Here is a 22,795-nt window from a genome sequence, read left to right as displayed (position 1 = left end):
TTTTCGCCACACCCAGTGATGCTCAGGGCTGACTCCTGGCTCCGCACTCAGGAATCACTGCTGGTGGTGCTCAGGGGACCATAGCGGGGTGCTGGGGCGCAGACGCAGGTCAGCCGTGGGCAGGCAAGTGCCCTCCCCTCTGTACGAAGGCTCTGGCCCCAGAATAAGGAAGCTCTGATCTGTCCCCTGTTTGGCCAGGTCAGTCTGGGGTGCCCCCGCACCCATGGGCTGACTCAGCACCTTGCTGCCCAGAGTTGCCCAGGGAACTGCCTGATGCCACTCAGGCCAGGACCAGCTTTGACGGTCTCTGGTTTTTTGTTTCTTTGTTTTTTTTTGTTTGGGTCCCACCTGGCGATGCGATGCTCAGGGCTTACTCCTGGCTCTGCACTCAGGAATTATTTCTGGAGATGCTCAGGGGACCATATGGGATGCTGAGAATCGAACCCTGGTCGGCCTGGTGCAAAGCAAATGCACTCCCCACTGTACTATTGCTCCGGGCTTTTTTTTGAGGGGGGGACACACCCAGCAGTGCTCAGGGAGACTGACTCCTGGCTCTGAGCTCAGGGGTCACTCCAAGTGGGCTCAGGGGGCCATATGGGATGCTGGGAATTGAACCTGGGTTGGCTGCATGCGAGGCAAACGCCCTCCCCGTTGTATGATCGCTCCAGCAACTCCCCGCCAACCCCGACCCCATCTGTGTCTTGGAAGCTGCCAATTAGCTTTTCTCAGGAGCTTGAGATGGAGAATCCAGGGGGGAAGCATTCCAGGGAACCGCCCATCTTGGCCGTGGCCCCCACAGAGTGGGCCCTGTCCACCCCTTCCCAGGCGCTGGCAGGATGAGAAGGGGCTTCAGCTGAGCCGGGTGGGGCATGGGGGGGACGGGGGGCAGAGGCAGCCTTGCCAAGGACGCTGCCCCTGCGGTCACCGGACTTACCTTCTCCTCTGGCAAACTGGGCGCCTCCTCCAGGTCGCAAGGGACCGTCGTCTCCTGGCCACTGGTGTCCACTTCGGTGCTTGGCCACGGGGCGGGGGTGCAGGCAGGGCTGGGCTCCTGGCCCTCGCCCGGGGGCCCCTGGCCTGGGTCGTGTCCGTTGAGCAGGGGCGCCAGGATCGCGCCCTCGGGCTGGCTGTGCGGCACGGGCGCCTGGGGGTCGTGCGTGGGCCCGGGGTCCCTGCGGGGCAGCGGCGCCTGCAGCAGCTCCAGCAGCCGGTCCCAGCACAGCCGCGGGAGGCTGGGGGACCCCGCGGGTTCCCGCGCCCCCAGGAGGCCCACCAGGTCCCGCCAGTCAAACTCGGGGCGCTTCTCGGGGGTGCCGGGCTGGTGCGGGCACGCCACCCCGGGCCCTCTGTCTGGGGGGGTCTCGGGCCACCGGGATGCTGAAAACCCCGCGGGGCCCCCGCGGGTGCTGTCCGGGGGACCCCTGGGCTGATGGGGGCCGAACAGCTCCTGAAGGCTGCCCCAGCCCCTCGGGGCCGTCCTGTGCGGGGGCTCCCGTGGTCCATTCCGGGGGGCCGCCTCCCAGGCCCCTGAATGTCCTCCGTGGCAGGGGGGCGCACCCAGTTCCCCCCAACGCCCCCCGGACTCCCCGGGGGGAGCCCGCCCTGCTCCCTCCGGGGCCCCGATGGTGCAGTTTCGCGCGCCCCGGTCCAGGGCCGCCTCCTCCAGGCTGGTCCAGCTTCCCTCCGGGCGCCTGTGGGCAGCCGGGCAGCCTGTGGGTGGGTCCGGCCCCGACCAGCCCCCCACAGGCTGTCTTGGGGTTGCGGGGTCTCGCCCCCGCACGCTCTCGGCCCGCCGCTCTCTCTCGGGGGTCCTGGCTGAGGTCCTCGGGGGCGGTGAGGTGTCTGGGGGTCGCCTCTGGGGGCTCCTGGGGTCTGCGCGGCTCCGGCGGGCAGGCTCTGCTTGTGGGGTCACCTGAGAACGAGGCCAGGGGCTGGTGAGGCCCCAGGACCCTGGGTCGGGGCCCCGTGGAAGGAGGAGAGGAATTTGGGATGTGGCCCCGGGCGAGGCGGCCGCGTCTTTGCAGCAGGTTCGGACGCACTAAGGGTCAGGCCCGGGACCCCCGTGAGGTGCAGAGACTGCGCATGTGTGAGCCCCCAGGCTCGATCCCTGGCACCAGGCGAGAGAAGAACCCAGACCGGCTCATCTCATCTTCTCTCCCTGGGGCTCCCTCTCGCAAATGCCGCCCTCCCTCCGCTCACTTCCCCCCTCCACACACACACACACACACACGCGCGCGCGCACCAACGGACCCACACACACACACACCTATGTGGACCCTCCCACACACACTTATGAATCTGTATACACACACACCTATGGGCACACACACCTACAGACCACATCCACATGCACCCACTGACAAGAACCTACGGACCCACATCCACACACACATGTGGACTCACATACACACCCACAGACCCACACACACGGACCCACATACATACACACATCTGGACTCGCATACACACGAACCCACAGACTCACATACACACCTACAGACCCACATACATGCACCTACGGACCCCCCACACACATATCTATGGATACACACATACCTACGAATCCACACACACACACACACACACACACACGGACTCACATACATATACACCTAGACACCCACATACACGAGCACCTATGGACCCACATACACACTTATGGCCAACACACTCTCCTATGGACCCACATACACACCTCCGGACCCACATACACACACACCCACGGATCCCAGAGTCTGGGGTCTGGGGCTGGCATTTCTGCCACCCAGATGCCACTGGACTGGGCATGTCCTATGAGCTTCTCTTTAAAAGACTGCCCACCCCCGGGCCCCACTGACTGCGCAGGGACGGGCAGCCTCGTTTGGGGGCCACACCAGCAGCCTTAGGGCTCACTCCGGGCGGGCACAGGGTACCCCTCGGGGGCGGGGGACTGAACTCGGGCCACATGCGTGCAAGGCAAGCGCCGCCCTGCGGTGGCCTCGCTCAGCGCTGGGAAGGGCTGTCTGGAAAGGGGGACTTGGGGGTCTGCTCAGCTGGCTGAGCGGCTGCCCTCGGGGGCTGGGGGGGCAGGACTCCGGTGGGGCCTCTCCTCGGGTGGTGCCGGGGAAGGGGTGAGCCCTTGGGGGAGCAGGGGACCCCGCCCGCAGGCAGCGCTCACCTCCCTGCCCAGAGCAGGGCTGGACTGTGTCCGGAGAAGCTGCATCTGGCCGGGGCCCGACTGCCGCGAGCGCCCCTCCTCCCGGGCCTGGAAGGCCCCCGGCGCCTCAGACTTCCTAAGAGCAAAGGCAAGCACCCCTCTGAGGGCCCCCCCAGCACCCCACACCCAGCTCCTCTCCTCTCACCCCCAGGAGGAGATTCTGGGAGCCACCCCGCGCACCTAGTGCGAGCCTCAGTTTCCCCTTCTGAAAAATGGGATTGCCCCCCTCTGCTGAGCTCATGAGGCTTCTGTGAATGAGAATGGGAAAAGGGGGGGACCCCAGGTAGGGGCACCCGGCTGGGTGCTTCCAGCCATAGCAGGACACCCTGTTGCTCACAGCCCAGCCCACCGCTCCTGCCCAGACAAAGGTTAGACTGGTTCTTGTGGGAACGAAGATTTATTGAGCATCTACTATGTACTCCGTGCTGGAGGCAGTGTCGCCCAGGCAAGCCTTTATTGAACACAGTACCTGCCAAACTGCTGTCCATCTCATTGGAGAGGCAGGGATGGGAGGGGGCGGGCCATGGGAGCTCCCCCTACTCGATTCTTCCTGTCCCTGGGGTAAGGTTGGGGTCTCCCAGGCTCGCCTCCCCCCTCCCAGGGCTCGCTTCCCTGATCCCAGCCTTTGCCTTTAAAAACACCAAGTCATCTCGGTGCTGTGTCAAACTGCTCTAAGCAAGGCCAAGAGAAGAGGCAACGGCCATCAGAGCGACAGCACAGCAGGGAGGTCATTTGCCTTGCACGCGGCCAACCCAGGTTCGATCCCCGGCATCCCCTATGGTCCCCCGAGCACCGCCAGGAGTAACAACTTAGCATTGCCTGGTGTGGCCCAAAAACCCAAAACAAGAAAGGGGAGAAGCGCTTTCTGGACTAACTCCAGCGTACACCCCTTGTTTTGGTTTATTCAACTCAGAAAGTGTTCTGGAAGATTCTGAGATGCCTCCCAAGAGATAGGCGTTTATGATGATGTAGGAAGGTCTCAGGTGGCCGGGCAGGAGGCACCAGGTCCTGTGTCTGCCCCCACCATGTGACAGTGACCAGGGACTCGCATTCGCTTTGGACCTTGGGTCAGAGAGTCTGAAGAGACAGAACCCAGCAGTTCCGGCACATTCCATGAAGGCTCTGTTTGGAATTCCAGAGGCCAGGACAGGCTTACTCGATTCTAAGATAAGAAATTCCAAAGGATGGGGGCAGGGGAGATAGTACAGCAGACAGGGGGTTTGCCCTTGCCCTGCACGCACCCAACCTGGTTTCGACCCCCAGCACCCCATGGGGTCCCTCCTGAGTGCAGAACCAGGAATAAGGAGTCAGCCCTGAGCGACACCGGATGCGGCCCCCCAAAAAAACAAAGAAAAAACAAAGAAAAGTAATTGTTTTCCAAGGCATCTGGGGTCAGCAGGGCACAGGGGAGGACGAAAGGCCCCAATCTGACTGCCTAAGGTGACAGCCCTTTTGGAAAACATCCCCAGCTGTGGCAAGCCCCGCGCAGACAGTAGATGCTCAGTAAATGCCCATGGAAAGGAGGAGTGAGAAAAGAAAGCCAAGCGCACAGATGCCCACCCCCCTTTCCGAGCCCCCAACTTCTGCCCCATCCTCACAGAAGCGTTCATAGGTTTAAGAACACCACTGGGCCTGGAGAGACAGAACAGGGCTTAAGGCCGACCTCAGTTTGATTCCTGGCATCAGTGATGGTGCCCTGTGCACCTCCAAGGAGTGACCCCTGAGCACAGAGCCAGGAGCCAGCCCTCAGCACTCCTGGGTGTGGCCCCCAAACCAACCAACCAAGCAAGAAAAATCAATGCCCTGGGGGGCCGGAGTGATGGTGCAGTGGACAAGGCATTTCCCTTGCACACAGCCCACCCAGGTTTGACCCCCGCCATCTTATCTGGTTCCCTAAAAATCGCCAGGAGTAATTCCTGAGTGCAGAGCCAGGAGGAACCCCTGAGCACAGCTGGATATGACCCAAAAAGTCGGGGGGGAAATGCACTGGGGGCAAGGTCGCCAATGTTGACTGTTTCCCAGATCCCACAAGCCCCCACTCCATACTGCCAGGACTGACCCTGGAGACCCCCGACCACCACTGGGATAACCAGCCGGAACCAGCACCCAGGGCTGGCCTACGAGTCAGTTCGGTCATACTGTCACCCCCAGACCCGCTCAGTACTGCTTGGGAAATCCCCTCACAACCAAATTTATTTATTTATTTGCATTTTAGGTCACACCCGGTGATGCTCAGGGGTTGCTCCTGGCTCTGCACTCAGGAATGACTCCTGGTGGTGCTTAGGGGACCCTGTGGGATGCCAGGGATCAAACCCGGGTCGGCCAGGTTCAAGGCAAATAGCCTATCCACTGTGCTATCGTTCCAGCCCCCCCCCAAAGTAAAACAAAATAAAAAAAGAAAATGAAAGAATTTCTGTTGGGTTTTAATTCTGCTGGGTTAGCAGATGCCGATAACGGTATGCGTGTTGGACCACTAAGTAGAACAATGAGAGTCAGGAATGATCGCTCTGGACGAGAACTGGGTGTTGGAAGGAGGTGAAGGGACCTCTCAGGAACTGTGTCACAAGCCACAATGCCTAAGAGGAGAGAGAGAGAGAGGAGAAGAGAGAAGAGAGAGGGAAGAGGGAAGAGAGGGAGAGAGAGAAGAGGGAAAGAGGGAGAGAGGAGAGAGAGGGAGAAAAAGAGAGAGGAAAGAGGAAAGAGGGAAGAGAGGAGAGGGAAGGAGGCAGGGGGAGAGAGAGAGAGAGAGAGAGAGAGAGAGAGAGAGAGAGAAGAGATGAAACGTTCCTGTTCTAGAGGCGGGAATCTGGTTGGGAACTGTACACCAGTGAAGGGACTAGTGTTGGAACATTGTATGACTGAAACCCAACCCTGAACAATTTTGTAACTGTGTATCTCACCGTGATTCCGTTAAAAAAAAAAAAGCACGCATACTTCATCAGAACAAAAATACTCATCATCCAAAGGGCAAAGACAGGGGCTGGAGAGATAGCACAGCGGGCAGGGCGTTTGCCTTGCACGCAGCCAACCCGGGTTCGATTCCCAGCATCCCATAGGGTCCCCTGAGCACCACCAGGAGTAACTCCTGAGTGCAGAGCCAGGAGGAACCCCTGTGCATCGCCGGGTGTGACCCAAAAAGCAAAAAAAAAAAAAAAAAAAAGGGGCAAAGACAAAAGGGGTGTTTGGGACTCTACTGGGTCTATCCTGTCACAGCGAGTACCTAACCCCACATTTCCACAGAGGGGACCCGCTACCAACCACAGACACAGATAACCAGGAGGTCGGAGGTCCAGAGCTCAAGAACAAAAGGACCAACTAGGGGCTGAGGTGTATTTCTTTGTGTGTACAGTGTGTTGGGGGGGGAGAACCAGGGGGTGCCCAAGGTCCACACAGTGCCAGAGATTGAACCCAGCCTCCTGTATACAAAGCTTGTAGAGTCCCTGCCCTGTACATATTGGTGTTTTTTGTTTTGTTTTTTGGGGGAGGCCACAACCCACAGTCCTCAAGGCTTATTCCTGACTCTGTGCCCAGGAATCACTTCTGGATCCATATGGAGTACCTGGGCTCAAAGCCAGTTAGCGGACCACGCAAGGCGAGCGCCCTGCCCTAACCACTGTGCTATCTTTATGGCCCCACCTCGGTATTTATTGTAAAGCCCAAAGGTGCTAGGGAGGAGACACGTTGTCACCTAGACAGGAAATGGATCACATTTAGTGGGGCAGGAAATTGGGCCAGTAAGAGATAAGTTTTCTCATGCAGATGCAAATCTAAGAGAAAGCCTGGCCTCAGGCAGGTGGGGCCCTGTGAGGTAGTCAGGCACTGCCAAGAGCAACCCCAACCACCCCAGACCAAACCAGAAGTAGACCCTTTGTACCCCTCCTTCCCTGCAAAAGAAAGAAAGAAAGAAAATGGGGTCTGAGCAGGAATTCCAAAAGAGAGGAAGAATTCCAGATACCAAAGACACCAAAACATAGGTGCGGGGTCGGTGCCATGTGGTCTGGGTGCAGATACCACAATTTACCCAATGGTACACCAAAAGCTTTGAGTCCTCCCAACCTACTTTTTTTTTTTTTTGCCTTTTTGGGTCACATCTGGCAATGCACAGGGGTTACTCCTGGCTTTGCACTCAGAAATGACTCCTGGCGGTGCTCGGGGGACCATATGGGATGCTGGGAATCGAACCCTGGTTGGCCGCGTGTAAGGCAAACGCCCTCCCCGCTGTGCTATGGCTCCAGACCCTACTTATTCTTTTTTATTTGTGGTGTTTGGGGCCACACCTGGCGTTGTTCAGGTGCTATTCCTGGCTCTGCGCTTAGGAGACCCCCTGGAGTGTTTGGGGAGCCCTCTGTGGTGCTGGGGACTGGCCAAACTGGGGTCGCAACCCCGTGCGAGGCGCTCGCCTTATCTCCTTCCTATCTCTCTGGTCTCAGACTGACATTTTTGTTGCTCTCAGCCCTGACAGATTTCCAGGCGCCTGGATCCTTGTGGGCTCAGAGCGGGAAGTGCTGGAGGGAGAAACCTCAGACGGACCAGGAGGAAACATTCCTGGCCAGGCGTGTGGGAACTCAGCCCTTGGGCTGAGTCACAAAGGTCTGAGCCTTGGTTCCACCCACCAGGGGCCTCGCAGGACACCCAGGCTTCAGGCCTGTAGAAGGCTTGTGATTCTGGGAGCTTTCGTCTGAAGCACACAACTGAGGCCAGGCAGAGAGCGCAAGGGCCAAGTGTCAGCCTGCGCGTAAGAGCCGCCAGATGGATCCCTCGCACCCCACGATTCCTTGAGCACTGCTAGGGAAGACCTCCGAGCACTGCCAGGAATGGCCCAACACACACACACACACACACACACACACACACACACACACACACATAATTGCAGCTGCAGAGATAGTACAGGAGTTAAGGTACTTGCCCTGCATGCAACAGACCCTGGCTTGATCCCTGGCACCCCATAGGATCCCCCGAACCCCACCAAGCGGTCACTCGTGAGTGCAAAGCCAGGAGTAGTTCCTGAGCACTGCAGGGTGTAACCAAAAAAAAAAAAAAAGGAAACAAACATGTGGGTTGGTTCTGCTTTTAAAATTGCTATTTCGGGGCTGGAGCAATAGCACAGCAGGTAGGGCGTTTGCCTTGCATGCGACTGACCCAGGTTCGATTCCCAGCATCCCATATGGTCCCCTGAGCACCACCAGGAGTAATTCTTGAGTGCAGAGACAGGAGTAACCCCTGTGCAATGCCGGGTGTGACCCCCGCACTCCTAAAAAAATTGCTATTTCTAAGGGCCGGAGATATTTACAGTGTATAGGGCTACTGCACAGTGGATAGGGCGCTTGCCTTGCATGCAGCCGACCTGCGTTCAACCCTGGCATCCCATATGGTCCCCCGAGCATCACCAGGAGTAATTCCTGAGCGCAGAACCAGTAGTAAGCCCTGAGCATCGCTGGGTGTGGCCCCAAAGCAAACAAACAGAAAATAAAAGTAAATTGCTATTTCTGGTGCCAGAGAACTGGTTCAGCAGTTAAGGCATTTGCATTGCAAGTAGCTGATGGACATTCAATCCTGGCACCCCACACCCCAAGCCCCCCTCCCCCGAGTGATCCCTGAGCACAACCGGGTGTGGACCCCAAACCAAAAATAATACTAGAACTGCCATTTCTGTTTTCTGAAATGCCTGGGGGTTTTCGTTGTTAAGGCGGAAGAGAACCTAGGGGACTTTCTTCTCCCTCGTGTCCAAGGAGGAACAAGGAAACTTGTCGCTGTGGGAGGGAATAAGCCCTTGGGAGTCGAGTCTCTGAAACAAGCGTGCTAGCGATCTACCCATTTCACAGGCGAGGAAACTGAGGCTCAGGGAGGCGCGATCACGCGGACAGACCTCACAGGCCTGGAGGTGACCCAGCGTTGGAACCCAGCCCGCCAGACTGACCCCGGGTCCTCCCGCGGCCCCCGCCAGATTCTGCAGACGCGGGGGACGGCGAGGGGCCCCGAGGTCCCCCACGTCAGTCACGTGGCCTGTCCGAGGCTCAGCCCAGCTCACCTGCGCTCCTGCCCGAAGAGGCGCTCCACCTCGGCGCGGCCGGGGCTGGGGGGCCGGGGCTGGGGGGGCTCCCGCTGGACCCGCCTCCGGGGGGGCGGCAGGTCGGCCAGCACCGAGTACTCCTCCCGCTCCAGGTTGTGCCTGGTCTCCCCGGGGGGCGCGGAGCCCCGGGAGCCCCCCGAGCCGCCCGGGGGCGGCGAGGTCGCCAGGAGCGCCAGGTCGCTGGGCGGGTGGCGGGGCGGGGACGAGGCGCGCGGCGCGTCCCGGTGCCCGATGCACACGGGCGGCCCCGGCGAGCCGCGCAGGGAGTCGGAGGCGGCGACCAGGCTCTCCAGGCTGGCCCCGGGGGCGTCCTGGAGGCAGAGGCCCGGCTCGGCGGCGGGGCCCTGGCGCGGCGGCGCCGAGAAGCCGGGCGCGTCGCGGTGGCCGATGCACACGGGGCCGGGCGCGTGCGGGGGGTCCGCGGAGGCGGCCGCGAGGCTCTCGGCGCTGGCCCGGGCCGGGTCGCGCAGCAGCGGGCCGGGCTCGGGGGGCTGGCGCGGCGGGGACGAGGCCCGCGGCGCGTCGCGGTGCCCGATGCAGGCGAACGGCGGGAACTGCGGCGGCTCGTGGTGCGGCCCCGCGTCCTGCGCGCCCGCCCCGTCGGGCAGGAACGGGAACGGGTCGAACTGCGCGTGGCGCGGCGGCGACGAGGCGCGGGGCGCGTCGCGGTGGCCGATGCACACGGCGGGGGGCACGTAGGGGGGCTCGTGGCGGGGCCCGTCGCCCTCGGAGGCGCGGGGGTCGGGGAAGAAGGGGAAGGGGTCGTGCTGCAGGTGGCGGGGCGGCGACGAGGCGCGCGGGGCGTCGCGGTGCCCGATGCACACGGCGCAGGCGGGCGGCGGCTCCATGGGGGCCGGGGGCGCAGTGCGGGCGGCGGGGCGGGGGGGCGCCCGGCGGGCCCGGGGGCTGGCAGGGGGTCCGGGCCGGCCGGGCGGGGGACGCGGCGGCGGGGGGCGCGGTCGCCCTGCGTGGGCCGGAGCGCGATGGACGCCCAGGGCACCTCGCTCTGCTTGGCGCGCGCGGGGGACGCGGGCCGGGGGCCGTCGCCCTGGGTGGGCCGCAGCGGGAAGGAGGCCCAGGGGATGTCCCGGTTGGTCCGGTGCGGGGAGTGGCTCCGGGGGGGGCCCCTGCTGGGCGCCCCGGCGGGGTCGGCCGGGCGGGGAGGCCCCCGGGTTGTCCCTCCCCGGGGGAGAGGCCGGCGGGGGCTCCCGGGGGGTGGGCGAGGGCCGGCCGTTACCCCGCTGGCCGCAGGAGGGTCTGGGGGCGTCCCGTGAGGTCGAGGAGCTCCTGGGGCTGCTCTGCGGGGCACAAGTCCTTGGGTTGTCCCGCTGGGGGGTTCTGGTGGGAGACGAGGCTCTGGGGTTGTCCCGCTGGGCACAGAATGTTCTGGAGTTTTCCTTCTGGGGGGACTTGTTAGGCGAGGAGGTGCTGGGGTTGTCCCGCTGGGCACAGAATGTTCTGGAGTTTTCCTTCTGGGGGGACTTGTTAGGCGAGGAGGTGCTGGGGTTGTCCCGCTGGGCACAGAATGTTCTGGAGTTTTCCTTTTGGGGGCTTCTGATGGGTGAAGAAGTGCTGGGGTTATCCCGTTGGGCACAGAATGTTCTGGAATTTTCCTTTTGGGGGCATCTGTTGGGAGATGAGGCTCTGAGGTTGTCCCGCTGGGCACAGAATGTTCTGGAATTTTCCTTCTGGGGGGATCTGTTGGGAGATGAGGCTCTGGGGTTGTCCCGCTGAGCACCAAATGTTCTGGAATTTTCCTTTTGGGGGGTTCTGTGGGGCGAGGAAGCTCTGAGGCTGTCTTGTTGGGCACAGAATGTTCTGGAAGTTCCCCTTTGAGGGGTTCTGTGGGGTGAGGAGGCTCTGGGCTGGTCCTGTTGGCTACAAGTTGTTCTGTGCCTGTCCTGTGGGTGAGGAAAAGGGTCTGAAGGGTTTTCCTGCTGGAGGGATGAAGTTCTAGAATGTTCTTGTTGGGGGGCTCTGGTGGGTGAGGAACCTTGCGAGTCGCTGCGCTGGGCGGAGGAGGCTCTGGCGTTGTCCCTCTGGGCGACCCTGGAGGGGGACGGGGCTCCAAGGCGGCTGTGCTGGGTGGCAGAGGCCCGGGAGGGCTCCTGGGGGGTGACTAAGGTCCTGGCCTTGTCCCACGGGGAGGGTCGGGCCTCAGGCGGTGTGGAAGCAGCCGGGACAGTGTCCCTGTGGGCAGAGCCACGGTGACCAGGGGTCGGGGTGGTGCCACTGCGCGGCCCCCCTGGGGCATCCGTGCCGGGGGCTGGGCTGAGCGCGGGCCGGTGGCGGTCCAGGAAGTGGCCACTCTCTCCCCGGAGCTTTGCCCAGCGCTGGCCAGCACTCCGGCACCCGCCACCGGGATCTGGAGAGGGGGGAAGCCCAACGTAAGGGAGGACGTCCAGGGGTCCCGGCCCGGCTGCCCTCCCGTCTCTCTCCCTGGAGAATCCCACGGAGTCCTCAGAACTAGCCGCCCTCAGTTAAACTATTTCCCTTTACAAATAAAATCAGGAGAGGCTGAAGTGATAGTCCAGCGGGGAGGGCGTTTGCCTTGCATGCGGCCGACCCAGGTTCGATCCCCAGCAACCCATATAGTCCCCCGAGCACCACCAGGAGTAATTCCTGAGTGCAGAGCCAGGAGGAACCCCTGAGCATCGCCATGTGTGACCCAAAAAGGAAAAGAAAAAGAAATTAACCCCGAAAATCATGAGGCTGGAGCCCTAGTACAGGAGGGAGGGGGCTTGCCTTGCACTCGGCTGACCCAGGTTCGATCCCCGGGATCCCATATGGTCCCCTGAGTCCCTTAGGAGTAAGCCTTGAGCACTAAGCCAGGGCTAAGCCTTGCTCACTGATGATTGCTGGGTGTAGTCCCAAAACAACAACAACAACAAAATCATAGGTCAGAGAGATAAGTACAGGTAAGGGTTGCACGTGGCCAACTGCTATTCATTGCCAGGAGTGGGCCCTGAGCACAGAGACAGGAGTAAGCCCTGAAAAGCACCGCTGAAAACAAAACCAAACTCGGGCTGGAGTGATTGTACTGATGGAGGATGCTCAGCCTTGCATGCCACTGACGCGGGTCCGATCTCCAGCATCCCATATGGTCCACGGGACTCGGGGAGCACTGCCAGGAGCAACCCCTGGGCATCGTTGGGTGTGTCCCCCTCCCCAGCAAAACGTAAAGAGCATTTTAAAACTCTAGGGGCCAGACACTCAATACCTCTATTGCAAACCACAACACCCTGAAGGAAAGAGAGAGCAAAAGGGAATACCCTGCCACACAGTGGGGTGGAGTGGGGTGGGGGGGATGGGGTGGGGGTGGGAGGGCTGCTGGGAGCATTGGAGGTGGAGAATGGGCACTGGTGGAGGGGTGGGTACTGATCATTATATAACTGAAACCCAAGCATTGTAAGTCTACAAGTGTACGTCATAGTGTTTCACTAATTTAAAAAAAAACCCAGAGAGATAGTACAGGGGTTATTAAGGTGCTTGCCTTGCACGTGGCCAACTCTGATTCGATCCCCAGCGCTCAGTTGCCCCCCCCCAGCACTGCCAGGAGTGATCCCTGAGCGCAGAGCCAGGAATCTGCCCTGAGCACCGCTGGGTGTGACCCAAAAGCAAAGGAACACAACCCCTTCCTCGCGGGACCATCCATGTCCACCGTGTGGCCGCCTGTGGCCACCTGGACTGTCCTGTCCTCCCCGTGACCACACATGCATCTACCCTCCCTGCTGTGGCCGCTCTGAACGCATCTCCCGTCTCGAGATTTTGGTTTTGGTTTTGGTTTTTGGATCACACCTGGCGATGCTCAGGGGTTCCTCCTGGCTCTGCACTCAGGAATTACTCCTGGCGGTGCTCGGGGAACCCTGTGGGATGCTGGGACTCGAACCTGGGTCGGCCGCGTGCAAGGCCAACGCCCTCTCTGCTGTGCTATTGCTCTGGCCCCCACCGCCCTCCCATCCCCCCCACCTCCCCACCTCCAGTTTTACTCCTTCATTCGCGTTTGTTGCCCTGGGGACCCCACCTGATGGTACTCAGACCTACAGTGCTGGGGATGGAATGGAATGGGGTGCCAAGGGGCCCCCCCAGGAGAGACCTCCCCCCAGCCGCTTTCCCTGGAGAACAGCTCTTGGCCCTTTCTGCCCTTCCGTGAGAAATCAGGGGGTCAGCTCCTCCCTGCCCCCACCTCACCACTGCTTTGGGGTTTGTCTGACGTTCCCAGGACCAGCCCATGAAGCCGGGGAACACGTGCCTCCTAGGAGGGTCCCCGGTGTCCCCCGCGCCTGGCTGACATGCAGGGCGGCTCTTGGGCCCGGTGCCGACTGGTCAAGGTACCTCCCCGTGTAATCGAGGCGTGATCTGAGGGCTGAGACTGAGACGGAATATCTTGTTCCCTGACGGCTCTGCAGGAGGAACTGAACGTCGCCCCTGGGGACTCTGCCCAGCGCAGAGAGCACGAGGTGGGCCCCCCCCAGCCCCACGCCTGGGGTCTCTCTGTCGCCCCAGTTGGGCACCGTAAGCCCCCGCAGCGTCACTGCCCGCCTCTAGAACCTTCCAGGCTCCCAGTGGCCAGAGAAGGAAGAGCCCAAACTCCCTTTCTTTGTTGTTGCTGAGCCAAACCTTTGGTGCTTAGGGCTGACTCGTGGCGTTGCCCTCAGGGGCCACTCCCGGTGGTGGTCAAGGGGCCCTCTGGGGTGCTGGGGATTGAACCCAGGTCGGCTGTGTGCAAGGCCAGTGATTTCTTTACTTTCCTATCTCTCTAGTCCTGGCTGGGTCTATTTGGTTTTTTTTTTTGTTTGTTTTTGGGCCACACCCACCGCCCACCAGCGCTAGGACCGGGAAACCCTGGCCACACCCCATGACACTGCCGTGGGCACAGCAGGAGACTGACACTGTCCAGGGGATAGCGGTCACCACTTTGGGGCCACACACTACAGGGCCCCTGTCACAGCACCCAGCTACCTCTTACTGGGAAGGACGCCACCCTGATGTCCTTTGGGCCACTTCCCTCCCTTACTCTCAGGCCCTGGGGTGTGGGGAGGCCGGGCAGGCCCCCTCACTGACTGCCAAGCTGGGCATATGGACCATTGGACCATGCTGGGTCCCTGGGTCATAAGTCCTGGGCAGCTGCGGCCTCTTCCAGCGGGAGTGGACAGCCACAGGCCTGTGGTCACTGTCAGGAGAGGGTCCAACAGAGACTGTGAGTACCTGGATTCCCACCATCCCACCATGCCTGATGCCTCGTTTCTTAGCCTTTCTTTTTTTTTTTGTGTGGAATGGACTCACCTGGTTGTGCTCACGGCTTACCCCTGACTCTGCACAGGGATCACTCCTGGTGGTGCTCAGGGGACTGTATGGGGTGCCAGGGATCAAACTCAGATAGGCCTTGTATAAGACAAGTGTCTTAACCACTGTATGATCTCTCCAGCCCCTCCCCTTAGACTTTTATTTATTTATTTATTTTTGCTTTTTGGGTCACACCCAGAGATGCTCAGGGGTGACTCCTGGCTCTGCACTCAGGAATTACTTCCGGCGGTGCTCAGGGGACCCTATGGGATGCCAGGGATCGAACCCAGGTAGGCCGTGTTCAAGGCAAACACCCTACCCACTGTGCTATCGCTCCAGCCCCCCACCCCCTCAGACTTTTTACTTCCAGGTCATCCCATCTATGTCAGCATTTTTTTTTTTTTTTGCTTTTTTTTAGGTCACACCCAGCGATGCTCAGGGATTACTCCTGTCTCTGCACTCAGGAATCACTTCTGGTAGTACTCAGGGGACCATATGAGATGCGGGGGATGCCGGGGATTGAACCTGGGTTGGCCACATGCAAGTCAAATACTCTACTATCACTGAATCACTCCAGCCCCTGGCTCTTTCTTCTTCTTCTTCTTCTTCTTTTTTTCTCTTTTTTCTTTTGTTGCTTTTTGGGTCACACCCGGGGATACTCATGGGTTACTCCTGGCTCTGCACTCAGGAGTTACTCCTGGCGGTGCTCAGGGGACCATATGGGATGCTGGGAATCGAACCCGGGTCGGCCGCGTGCAAGGCAAATGCCCTCCCTGCTGTACTATCTCTCCAGCCCCCTATCTTTATGGATTTTTTGGGTCACACCCAGCGATATTCAGGGGTTCCTCTTGGCTCTGCACTCAGGAATCACTCCTGGTGGTGCTTGGGGGACTCTATGGGATGCTGGGGATTGAACCTGGTTGGCCGCATGCAAGGCAAACGCCCTCCTCGCTGTGCTATCGCTCTGGCCCCTCAAGCACCCATTTTCTGAGCAACGTTCCCCTGGCTTAGATGAGGCACCACTGCAAAGGCACTAGAAGCCGTGACAAAGAGCAGGACTCAGGCCACCAGGAGGAGGAGCACCTGCCATCACCGCCCCGGGGCCCGAGGACTCACCCTCCTTCCTCTGTCCAGAGGCGTCTTCTCCCGCGGGGGACCGGGCGGGCACTGCAGCTGGGCGAGCACTGTCTGCTCTGGGCCCCTCCTGCGTCTTCCTCGGGATCATGGTGGGGAGATGCTCGCAGCCGTGTCTCTCCTGCCACCCCTAGGGAAAGGGAGGACCCACGTCGGAAAGGCAGGACAGGGCCCGGGGCCTGAGCTGCCCACACCGGGCAGATGGGAGGAAGGGAAAGGAACCGACAGGGAAGTGCAGCTGCCGGCGGGCAGGAAAGACCCAGGGTCGATTCCCCACACCACACAGTGTCCCCTAAGCACCGCCGGGACATCGCTGAACACCCCTGGATGCGTCCAGAATAACAAAACAAAAAGGGGGGCTGGAGCGATAGCACGGCGGGTAGGGTGTTTGCCTTGCATGCGGCCGACCTGGGTTTGATTCCCAGCATTCCATAGGGTCCCCCAAGCACCTCAGGAGTAATTCCCGAGTGCATGAGCCAGGAGTAACCTGGCATTGCCGGGTGTGACCCAAAAAGCAAAAAATAAATAAATAAAATAATTTATAAAAAAGAAAATTGTGCAAGAGAGGGCATTGGCCTTGCATGCTTCTGGCCCAGGTTCAATCCCTGGCATCCCACATGGGCCCCCAAGCCCATCAGGAGAAACCCCTGAGCATCGCGAGGTGAGATCCAAAAAGCCAAAATAATAATAAATTAAAACTTTTTTTTCTTTTCAGGTCACACCCAGTGATGCTCAGGGGTTACTCCTGGCAGTGCTTGGGGGACTCCATGGGAGTGCAAGCAAACGCATTACCCGTTCTGGCCCCCATATAAATAAAAAAATTTTAAAAGAAATAGCACCGCTGTGTACCCAGTACTTGGCTTGAGGCCGGTGCTAAGTGGGTTTACTTTCATCCCACCCAGAGAGGGAATTGGTTTCAATACAAAGGGGTCCTAACATAGGACTACCCGCCCCCCAACACACACACACACACACACACACACACACACACACGATCCAAAGATCCTTCTCTGGTAAGGGAATTGGTTTTAATCCAAAGGGGTCCGACTAACATAGGACTTCCCGCCCCCCAACACACACACACACACACACACACGCATACACACACACACACACACTCACACACACACACACACACAGAATCCAAAGATCCTTCTCTGGTAAACGCTGTGCCTAGGGGCCACGCCCGGAGCGCTGAGGGCGCCCTCTGCCGTGCTCGGATGCTGGGATTGGAACCAGGGTCCAGGCCACGGCACGTTCCTCAGCCTTTGCGCCATCTCCCACCTTGCTTTTTTTTCTTTTTTTTTGTGGGGGGTCACACCCGGAGACACACAGGGGTTCCTCCTGATTCTGCACTCAGGAATCACTCCTGGTGGTGCTCGGGGGACCCTATGGGATACTGGGAACCTGGGTCGAACCCGGGTCGGCTGCATGCAAGGCAAACGCCCTCCCCGCTATGCTATCACTCCAGTCCCGCTTTTTTTATTTTGGGGGGGGCCAGGGATTGAGTCCAGGGCCTCATAAGCTCTGCCGCTGAGCTACAGTCCCAGGCCAAGGGACACGGGGTTCAGGCCCAGCTGTGTGGCTTTCCCTCCTGAGACTCCCTTTCCTTGCCCTTAAACGGGGGTCACAGCGACAGGACAGAGCAGGGGGGAGTTTGCCTTGCATGTGGCCAATCTGGGTTCAATACCCAGCACCCCCTGTGGTCCCTTGACCTGAGCCAGGAGTAAGCCCTGAGCAGCCCGGGTATGCCACAAACAAACCAACCCCTTGGCCTAGATGAAGCGTCCCAGTCATCCCAAATGCAGGGGGGTGGGTCGGGGCCAGGGTCCTGATCACCGTGACTGCACCAGAAGGGGCTGGCATAAGACCTGGAGGTCAGAGATGCAGGGGGCACCTGGGGGGCTCACGCCCACTCCCTAGGGGTTTATTCCAAGTGCCCCAAGCCTTCAGGGTCTCAGGTTGACCTGCCTCTTCTGGCCTGCCCCAATAGCACTTTTTTGAGGAGGGGGCCAGTTACCTCTGGCTCTCCACTCAGGAATCAGTCCCGAGGGACCATCAACCCCAGGGGGTGCCGGGGATTGAACCCTGGTCGGCTGTGTTCAAGGCAAGCATCCCCCTGCTGTGCTCCCACCCCCAACAGCACTGGGAGATGGGGCCCGGGAATCCCCCAGGCTAAGGGCTCCCCCGGTCCCATCTTTTCTGGCTGGTGGGGTCTGGGCCAGGGCACCAGTATGCCAAGCCCAGCACCCCTCAACTCTGAGTTCTGATTTCTTTTTTTTTTTCTTTTTGGGTCTCCCCTGGCGATACTCAGGGATTCCTCCTGGCTCTGCACTCAGGAATCACTCCTGGCGGTAGCTCAGGGGACCTTATGGGATGCTGGGAATCGAACCCGGGTCGGCTGCGTGCAAGGCAAACCACCCTCCCCGCTGGACTATCTTCAGATTTGAAAGCAGCAAGAGGAGCGTGTGACTGGTGAAAAGTACAGCAGGGAGGGCGCTTGCTGGCCACGCAGCTGACCCAAGTTCAATCCCTGGCACTCTGTATTGTCCGCCGGGCCTCGCCAGGCGTGACCCTTGAGTGCAGAGTCCAGAATAAGCTCGAGTTCCACTGAGTGTGGCCCCAAAGCCAAAACCAGAAGAAGAAAGGTAAGTCCTTGGGGCTGGAGCAATAGCACAGTGGGTAGGGCGTTTGCCTTGCACGCGGCCGACCCGGGTTAGATTCCCAGCATCCCAGATGGTCCCCTGAGCACCGCCAGGAGTAACTCCTGAGTGCAGAGCCAGGAGTAAGCCCTGTGCATCGCCGGGTGTGACCCAAAAAGCAGAAAAAAAAAGAAAGGTAAGTCCTTGGCTCTGCAGCCGTCCTGACCCTGACCCATGCCTGGCACTGCAGACGGTTCCCCAAGCACTCCCCCTCCCCCTTGTCCCGTGATGCTCACAGAGCTCCCCACCGACGGAAACTTCTCCATTTTTCCAGCCAAGCCTCAGCACCGGGGCCAGCCCTGCAGAAACCCTGAACCTTCACGTCCGGGTGACTCCAAGCACCAGTTTGGCCTCCACAGTCTCTTTTTGCTTTTTTTCTTGGTGTTTGGGTCACACCCGACGATGCTCAGGGCTGACTCCTGGCTCCACACTCAGGAATCACTCATGGCGGGCTCAGGGGACCAGATGAGGCACCGGGGATGGAACCGGGTGGGTTGCATGCTAGGCAGACGCCCTCCCCTGTACTTCTTCAGTGCCTGTACTATTGTTTCAGCCCCTCCTCGGCCCCTTAAGCCCCTGGCCCCGATCCTGGTGGAGAGAGAGACTCAGCCCCGGGCTGGAGGGGTGAGGGAGACCCCAGGGCTGGCACGGAGGGTCAGCAACCCGCATGCCCCCCTCCTGCCCCAACTCACCACAGAGGAGTTGCTGGTATCATCAGGGGCGTCGCCACCGTCAGAGCTGGAACTGGTAGTGGAGTCACTGTCCTCGTCCTGGTCCCAGCTGCCCCCCGGGGCCGGGGTCAGGCCCTCTAGATAGGGCACAGACTCGGGGTCCCAGCTTCTGCTTCCAGAGGCGCTGGGGCACTCGGCCACTGGGTCCCTAAGACAGGAGACAGACCCATACTGTTTCTCCTCTAAAGTAATGAGATTCAGGCCAGAGTGATAGCACAGTGGGGAGGGCATTTGCCTTGCATGCGGCTGACCCGAGTTCAATTCCCAGCATCCCATATGGTGCCCCGAGCACCGCCAGGGGTAATTCCTGAGTGTAGAGCCAGGAGCAACCCCTCTGTGCATGGCTGGGTGTGACCCAAACAGAAAAAAAAAAAAAAAGAAGAAGAAGCATATCTCAGACTGGAGCTATAGCACAGCAGGGAGGGCGTTTGCTTTGCATGCGTCGGACCCAGGTTCGATTCCCAGCATCCCATGTGGTCCCCCAAGCACCGCCAGGAGTAATTCCTGAGTGCAGAGCCAGAGTAACCCCTATGTATCACCAGGTGTGACCCAAAAAGCAATAAATAAATAAATAAATAAAGAGAATTGGGGTCAGAGCGATAGCAGGACGGTGTTTGCCTTGCACATGGCTGACCCAAGTTTGATTCCATAGGGTCCCCTGAGCACCTTCAGGAGTAATTCCCAAGTATAATGGGTATAATGCCCAAGCAAACAAAAACCAAAGTAACGAACACTGTAGTACTGTCCTCCCGTTGTTCATCGATTTGCTCAAGCGGGCCCAGTAACATCTCCATTGTGAGACTTGTTACTGTGTTTGGCATATCGAATACGTCACAGGGAGCTTGCCAGGCTTTGCCGTGCGGGCGAGATACTCTCGGTAGCTTGCTGGGCTCTCTGAGAGGAACGGAGGAATTGAACTCGGGCCAGCTGAGTTGGCTGCGTGCAAGGCAAACGTCCTACCTGCCGCTGTGAGAATTAAGGTAATACCCTTCCCACACACACACACACACACACCCCTCGCTCTGGGTGGAGACACAATGGGAATGTGATTGCAAGCAGGGTGGAGGGTCTGTCTCTCCAAAGCCTCACTCTGATAGGCAACACAAGGTTCCCATTTCACAGATGAGAAAACCGAGGCTCAGAGCCCTCCAAGAACTGAGGGGAGGGCTGTGTGACAGACCACAAAGAAGAGGGGATTGTGCTGAGCTTTGGGGGGCTCGGGAGCTGTGCAGGAAAGGTGGATTCCAGGTGCAGAAAGGGCACTGCCAGCCTGGATGCCAAGGGAACCAGCTGTAGAGGAGCCGTTGCTGTGTGGTCGCGAGGGACGGGGGTGACTGCAGGCTGGGCGGGCTGAGAGTTGCCAACACTGAGACCCACAGCGGGGCCCCCAAGGAGGTGAGGGGGGTGGCCCTGGGGGGGACGGCACTGCGGATGGTCCCCTGAGCACAGTCAGGAGCGATCCGGGAGCACCACCGGGTACGGTCCAAACCCCACACACCCCGAAAGGAGGTCTACGGTCACGGCTGGAGAGTACAGCAGGCAGGGCGTTGGCCCACTCGGGATCTCTCCCTGAGCACAGAGCCCGGAGGAAGCCCTGAGCACTGATGGCTGCGACTCTGAGACGAAACCGTGGTCTGTGGTCAAGCTGGTTTGGAATATTCCTCTGCCCGCCCCCGAGCACAGTGCTCCCGACTCCCAACCGTGGCACCGTGGCTGGCATCAGAGCTGGCTGGGGTTTGAGGCTTGATGACGTGTCGAATCGCGGGACTGGCCCAGTCCCGTTCCCAGAGCAGGGCCGAACGGATTCTGCTCCTTTTTACATCCCCTTCTCAGGCCACACCCAGCAGGGCGTAGACTGCTCCAGGCTCCGTGCTCAGGGGCCACGAGGTGCCGAGGATGGACCCCGGGCCTCCTGCATGCCGCGTGCGCTCGGCCGTGCCTCTCTCCTGCCCTCGGAGGGGGCAGAGCCCAGAAAGAGATGGAGTTTCCGCCGCAGAGCCCGGCTTCCCAGACTCCCAGCCACTCCCTTGGGGACCGTCACCCCAACGGGCAGGTGAGGACCCCAGAGCCTAAGGCGAGCGAGACCAAAGCACTGGCATGAGGGGCGGGGGCAGGCCCCGAGGTCCTTGGGACCCTTTCCTGGTGCCTGGGGTCACTCCCAGTGGAGCTAAGGGACCCTGTGGCACCAGGCACCCCTACGAGGTCCGCATTCCCACTCTTAGGACCCCCCTCCCGGCCCCTTTTGCAGGGAAACGAGCTGCGGGCATGCCCCGTGCAGGTGGGCACCCGGCCGTTCCAGGCCCGAAACATGCCCATGCCGCCTGTGCCCGGGATCTGTGTCCTGAGCCCCTGACAGGTCCCGGCGGGACAGATGCTGCCCACAGGCGGGGTCGGGGCAGGCAGGGGGCGGCCTCTCACCTCAGCTGGGTGCTACCTACCTCTCGGGGGTGCCTGAGCGGGGGCCCGGGCCCGTTGGAGCTGTGCAGCCGGAGATGGTGACCCCCGCGGGGGGCTCAGAGGCAGGCGGGCGGCTGGGCAGGTCGCAGTAAGGCACCTCGGGCCTCGGAGGGCTCCTGGGCTCCTGGTGCAGAGACGACAAGAGAGAGGAGACAGTTCTGGGCCCACGTGGGGGCTCCCGCCCTCCTCGGCCCCTCCCCCACGGCGACTCTCCTCCGGAGGCCACCACACCACAGACACCCCTGGGGACCTGTGCTGGGGGCTGGCCAAGGTATAGGCATGCACCTGTGTGTGTGTGTGTGTGTATGTGTGTGTGCATATATGCACATGTGTGTGTGGGTGCATGTGTGTGCTCAGGTGTATGTGTGTGCTTGGGGGCGAGCACATGAGTTAGTGACCCCCTCCCAAGGGTCAGCTGTGGCCCCGGAGTGGAGGGTGAGGAAGGAGGATGAAGCCGAGTCCTGGGGGGGGCAGGTGGACAGGGGTTGGAAATTATAATCTTGGGGGGAAAGGAGACAGTTGCGGGGCTTCAGGGGGCTTCTAGGCGCCAAGGTCGGGGTGAGGCCCGTGGGGGCGGGGCCTTGGCACACTCCCCGCTCCCGCTCCCGGCGGGGCCTTGGCACGGCCACCCTGGGGGGAAGGTTGCTGCGGTTCACCCGGGGGGAACGGGTCCCCCCCTCCTCCCCACCCCGGGGCACCGCGCCCTGCGCCCGGCGGCTCCTCTCGGGTTACCTGGGCTGCAGCTCCGGCCGCGGCGACTGGTGGCTGTCAGCACCCTCGTCCCGGGGGGCTGCGGCTCCAGCCCCCACTGTGCCACCCTCCCAGGTCCTGACTCGGGCCGTGGCGGCGGCCGCGGCAGCGGAAACCTTAGAGGGCGCGCGGGGGAGCGCGGGGCCCCTCATTACTGTTTCATAAGCCGGGCCCGGCCAAGAACAATGCAGGACATGAAACCACGGAACCCGATCCGGATCCGCCGGGCTCACCTGAGAGCCGGCCGGGGGGGCGGGGCCGGGACCCCGGAACCCAGAGCCCGGGAGCCCCAGGCCGCGGCGGGCCTCCCCCGCGCCCCTGACCCCCGTCGGGCCACCGATTCTGGGTTCCCGCGCCACCGTGAGCGGGTCGGGGCGCGCCCAGCAGGGGCCCTGGGGCGCCTGTCCACCCCACCCCCCCCGCCGGCCCAGGCCTGTGGGGTTCAGTTTCGCCCCCTGCCCTGCAC

At 60.7% G+C, this 22,795-nt stretch overlaps 2 protein-coding genes across 2 annotated transcripts in view; both read right to left on the bottom strand.

Moving 5' to 3' along the window:
- Positions 1-22,795, bottom strand: part of GGA1 (golgi associated, gamma adaptin ear containing, ARF binding protein 1) — a 119,471-nt gene that overhangs the window by 24,353 nt on the left and 72,323 nt on the right. The window lies entirely within an intron of this gene.
- The window catches only part of TRIOBP (TRIO and F-actin binding protein), a 59,613-nt gene that overhangs the window by 28,420 nt on the left and 8,398 nt on the right, over positions 1-22,795 (bottom strand). Inside the window, 8 exon segments of the mRNA XM_056137469.1 lie at positions 935-1,912; positions 3,158-3,272; positions 9,228-10,212; positions 10,215-10,402; positions 10,404-11,634; positions 15,672-15,819; positions 19,084-19,270; positions 21,561-21,703. Of these exon segments, the coding sequence (XP_055993444.1) occupies positions 935-1,912; positions 3,158-3,272; positions 9,228-10,212; positions 10,215-10,402; positions 10,404-11,634; positions 15,672-15,819; positions 19,084-19,270; positions 21,561-21,703 (3,975 nt within the window).

The sequence above is a fragment of the Sorex fumeus genome, unplaced genomic scaffold, assembly GCF_029834395.1.
Source record: "Sorex fumeus unplaced genomic scaffold, SorFum_2.1 ptg000125l, whole genome shotgun sequence".
Lineage (NCBI taxonomy): Eukaryota > Metazoa > Chordata > Mammalia > Eulipotyphla > Soricidae > Sorex > Sorex fumeus.
The sequence above is the reverse complement of the archived record's forward strand: the minus strand, read 5'-3'. Positions and strand labels throughout refer to the sequence as shown.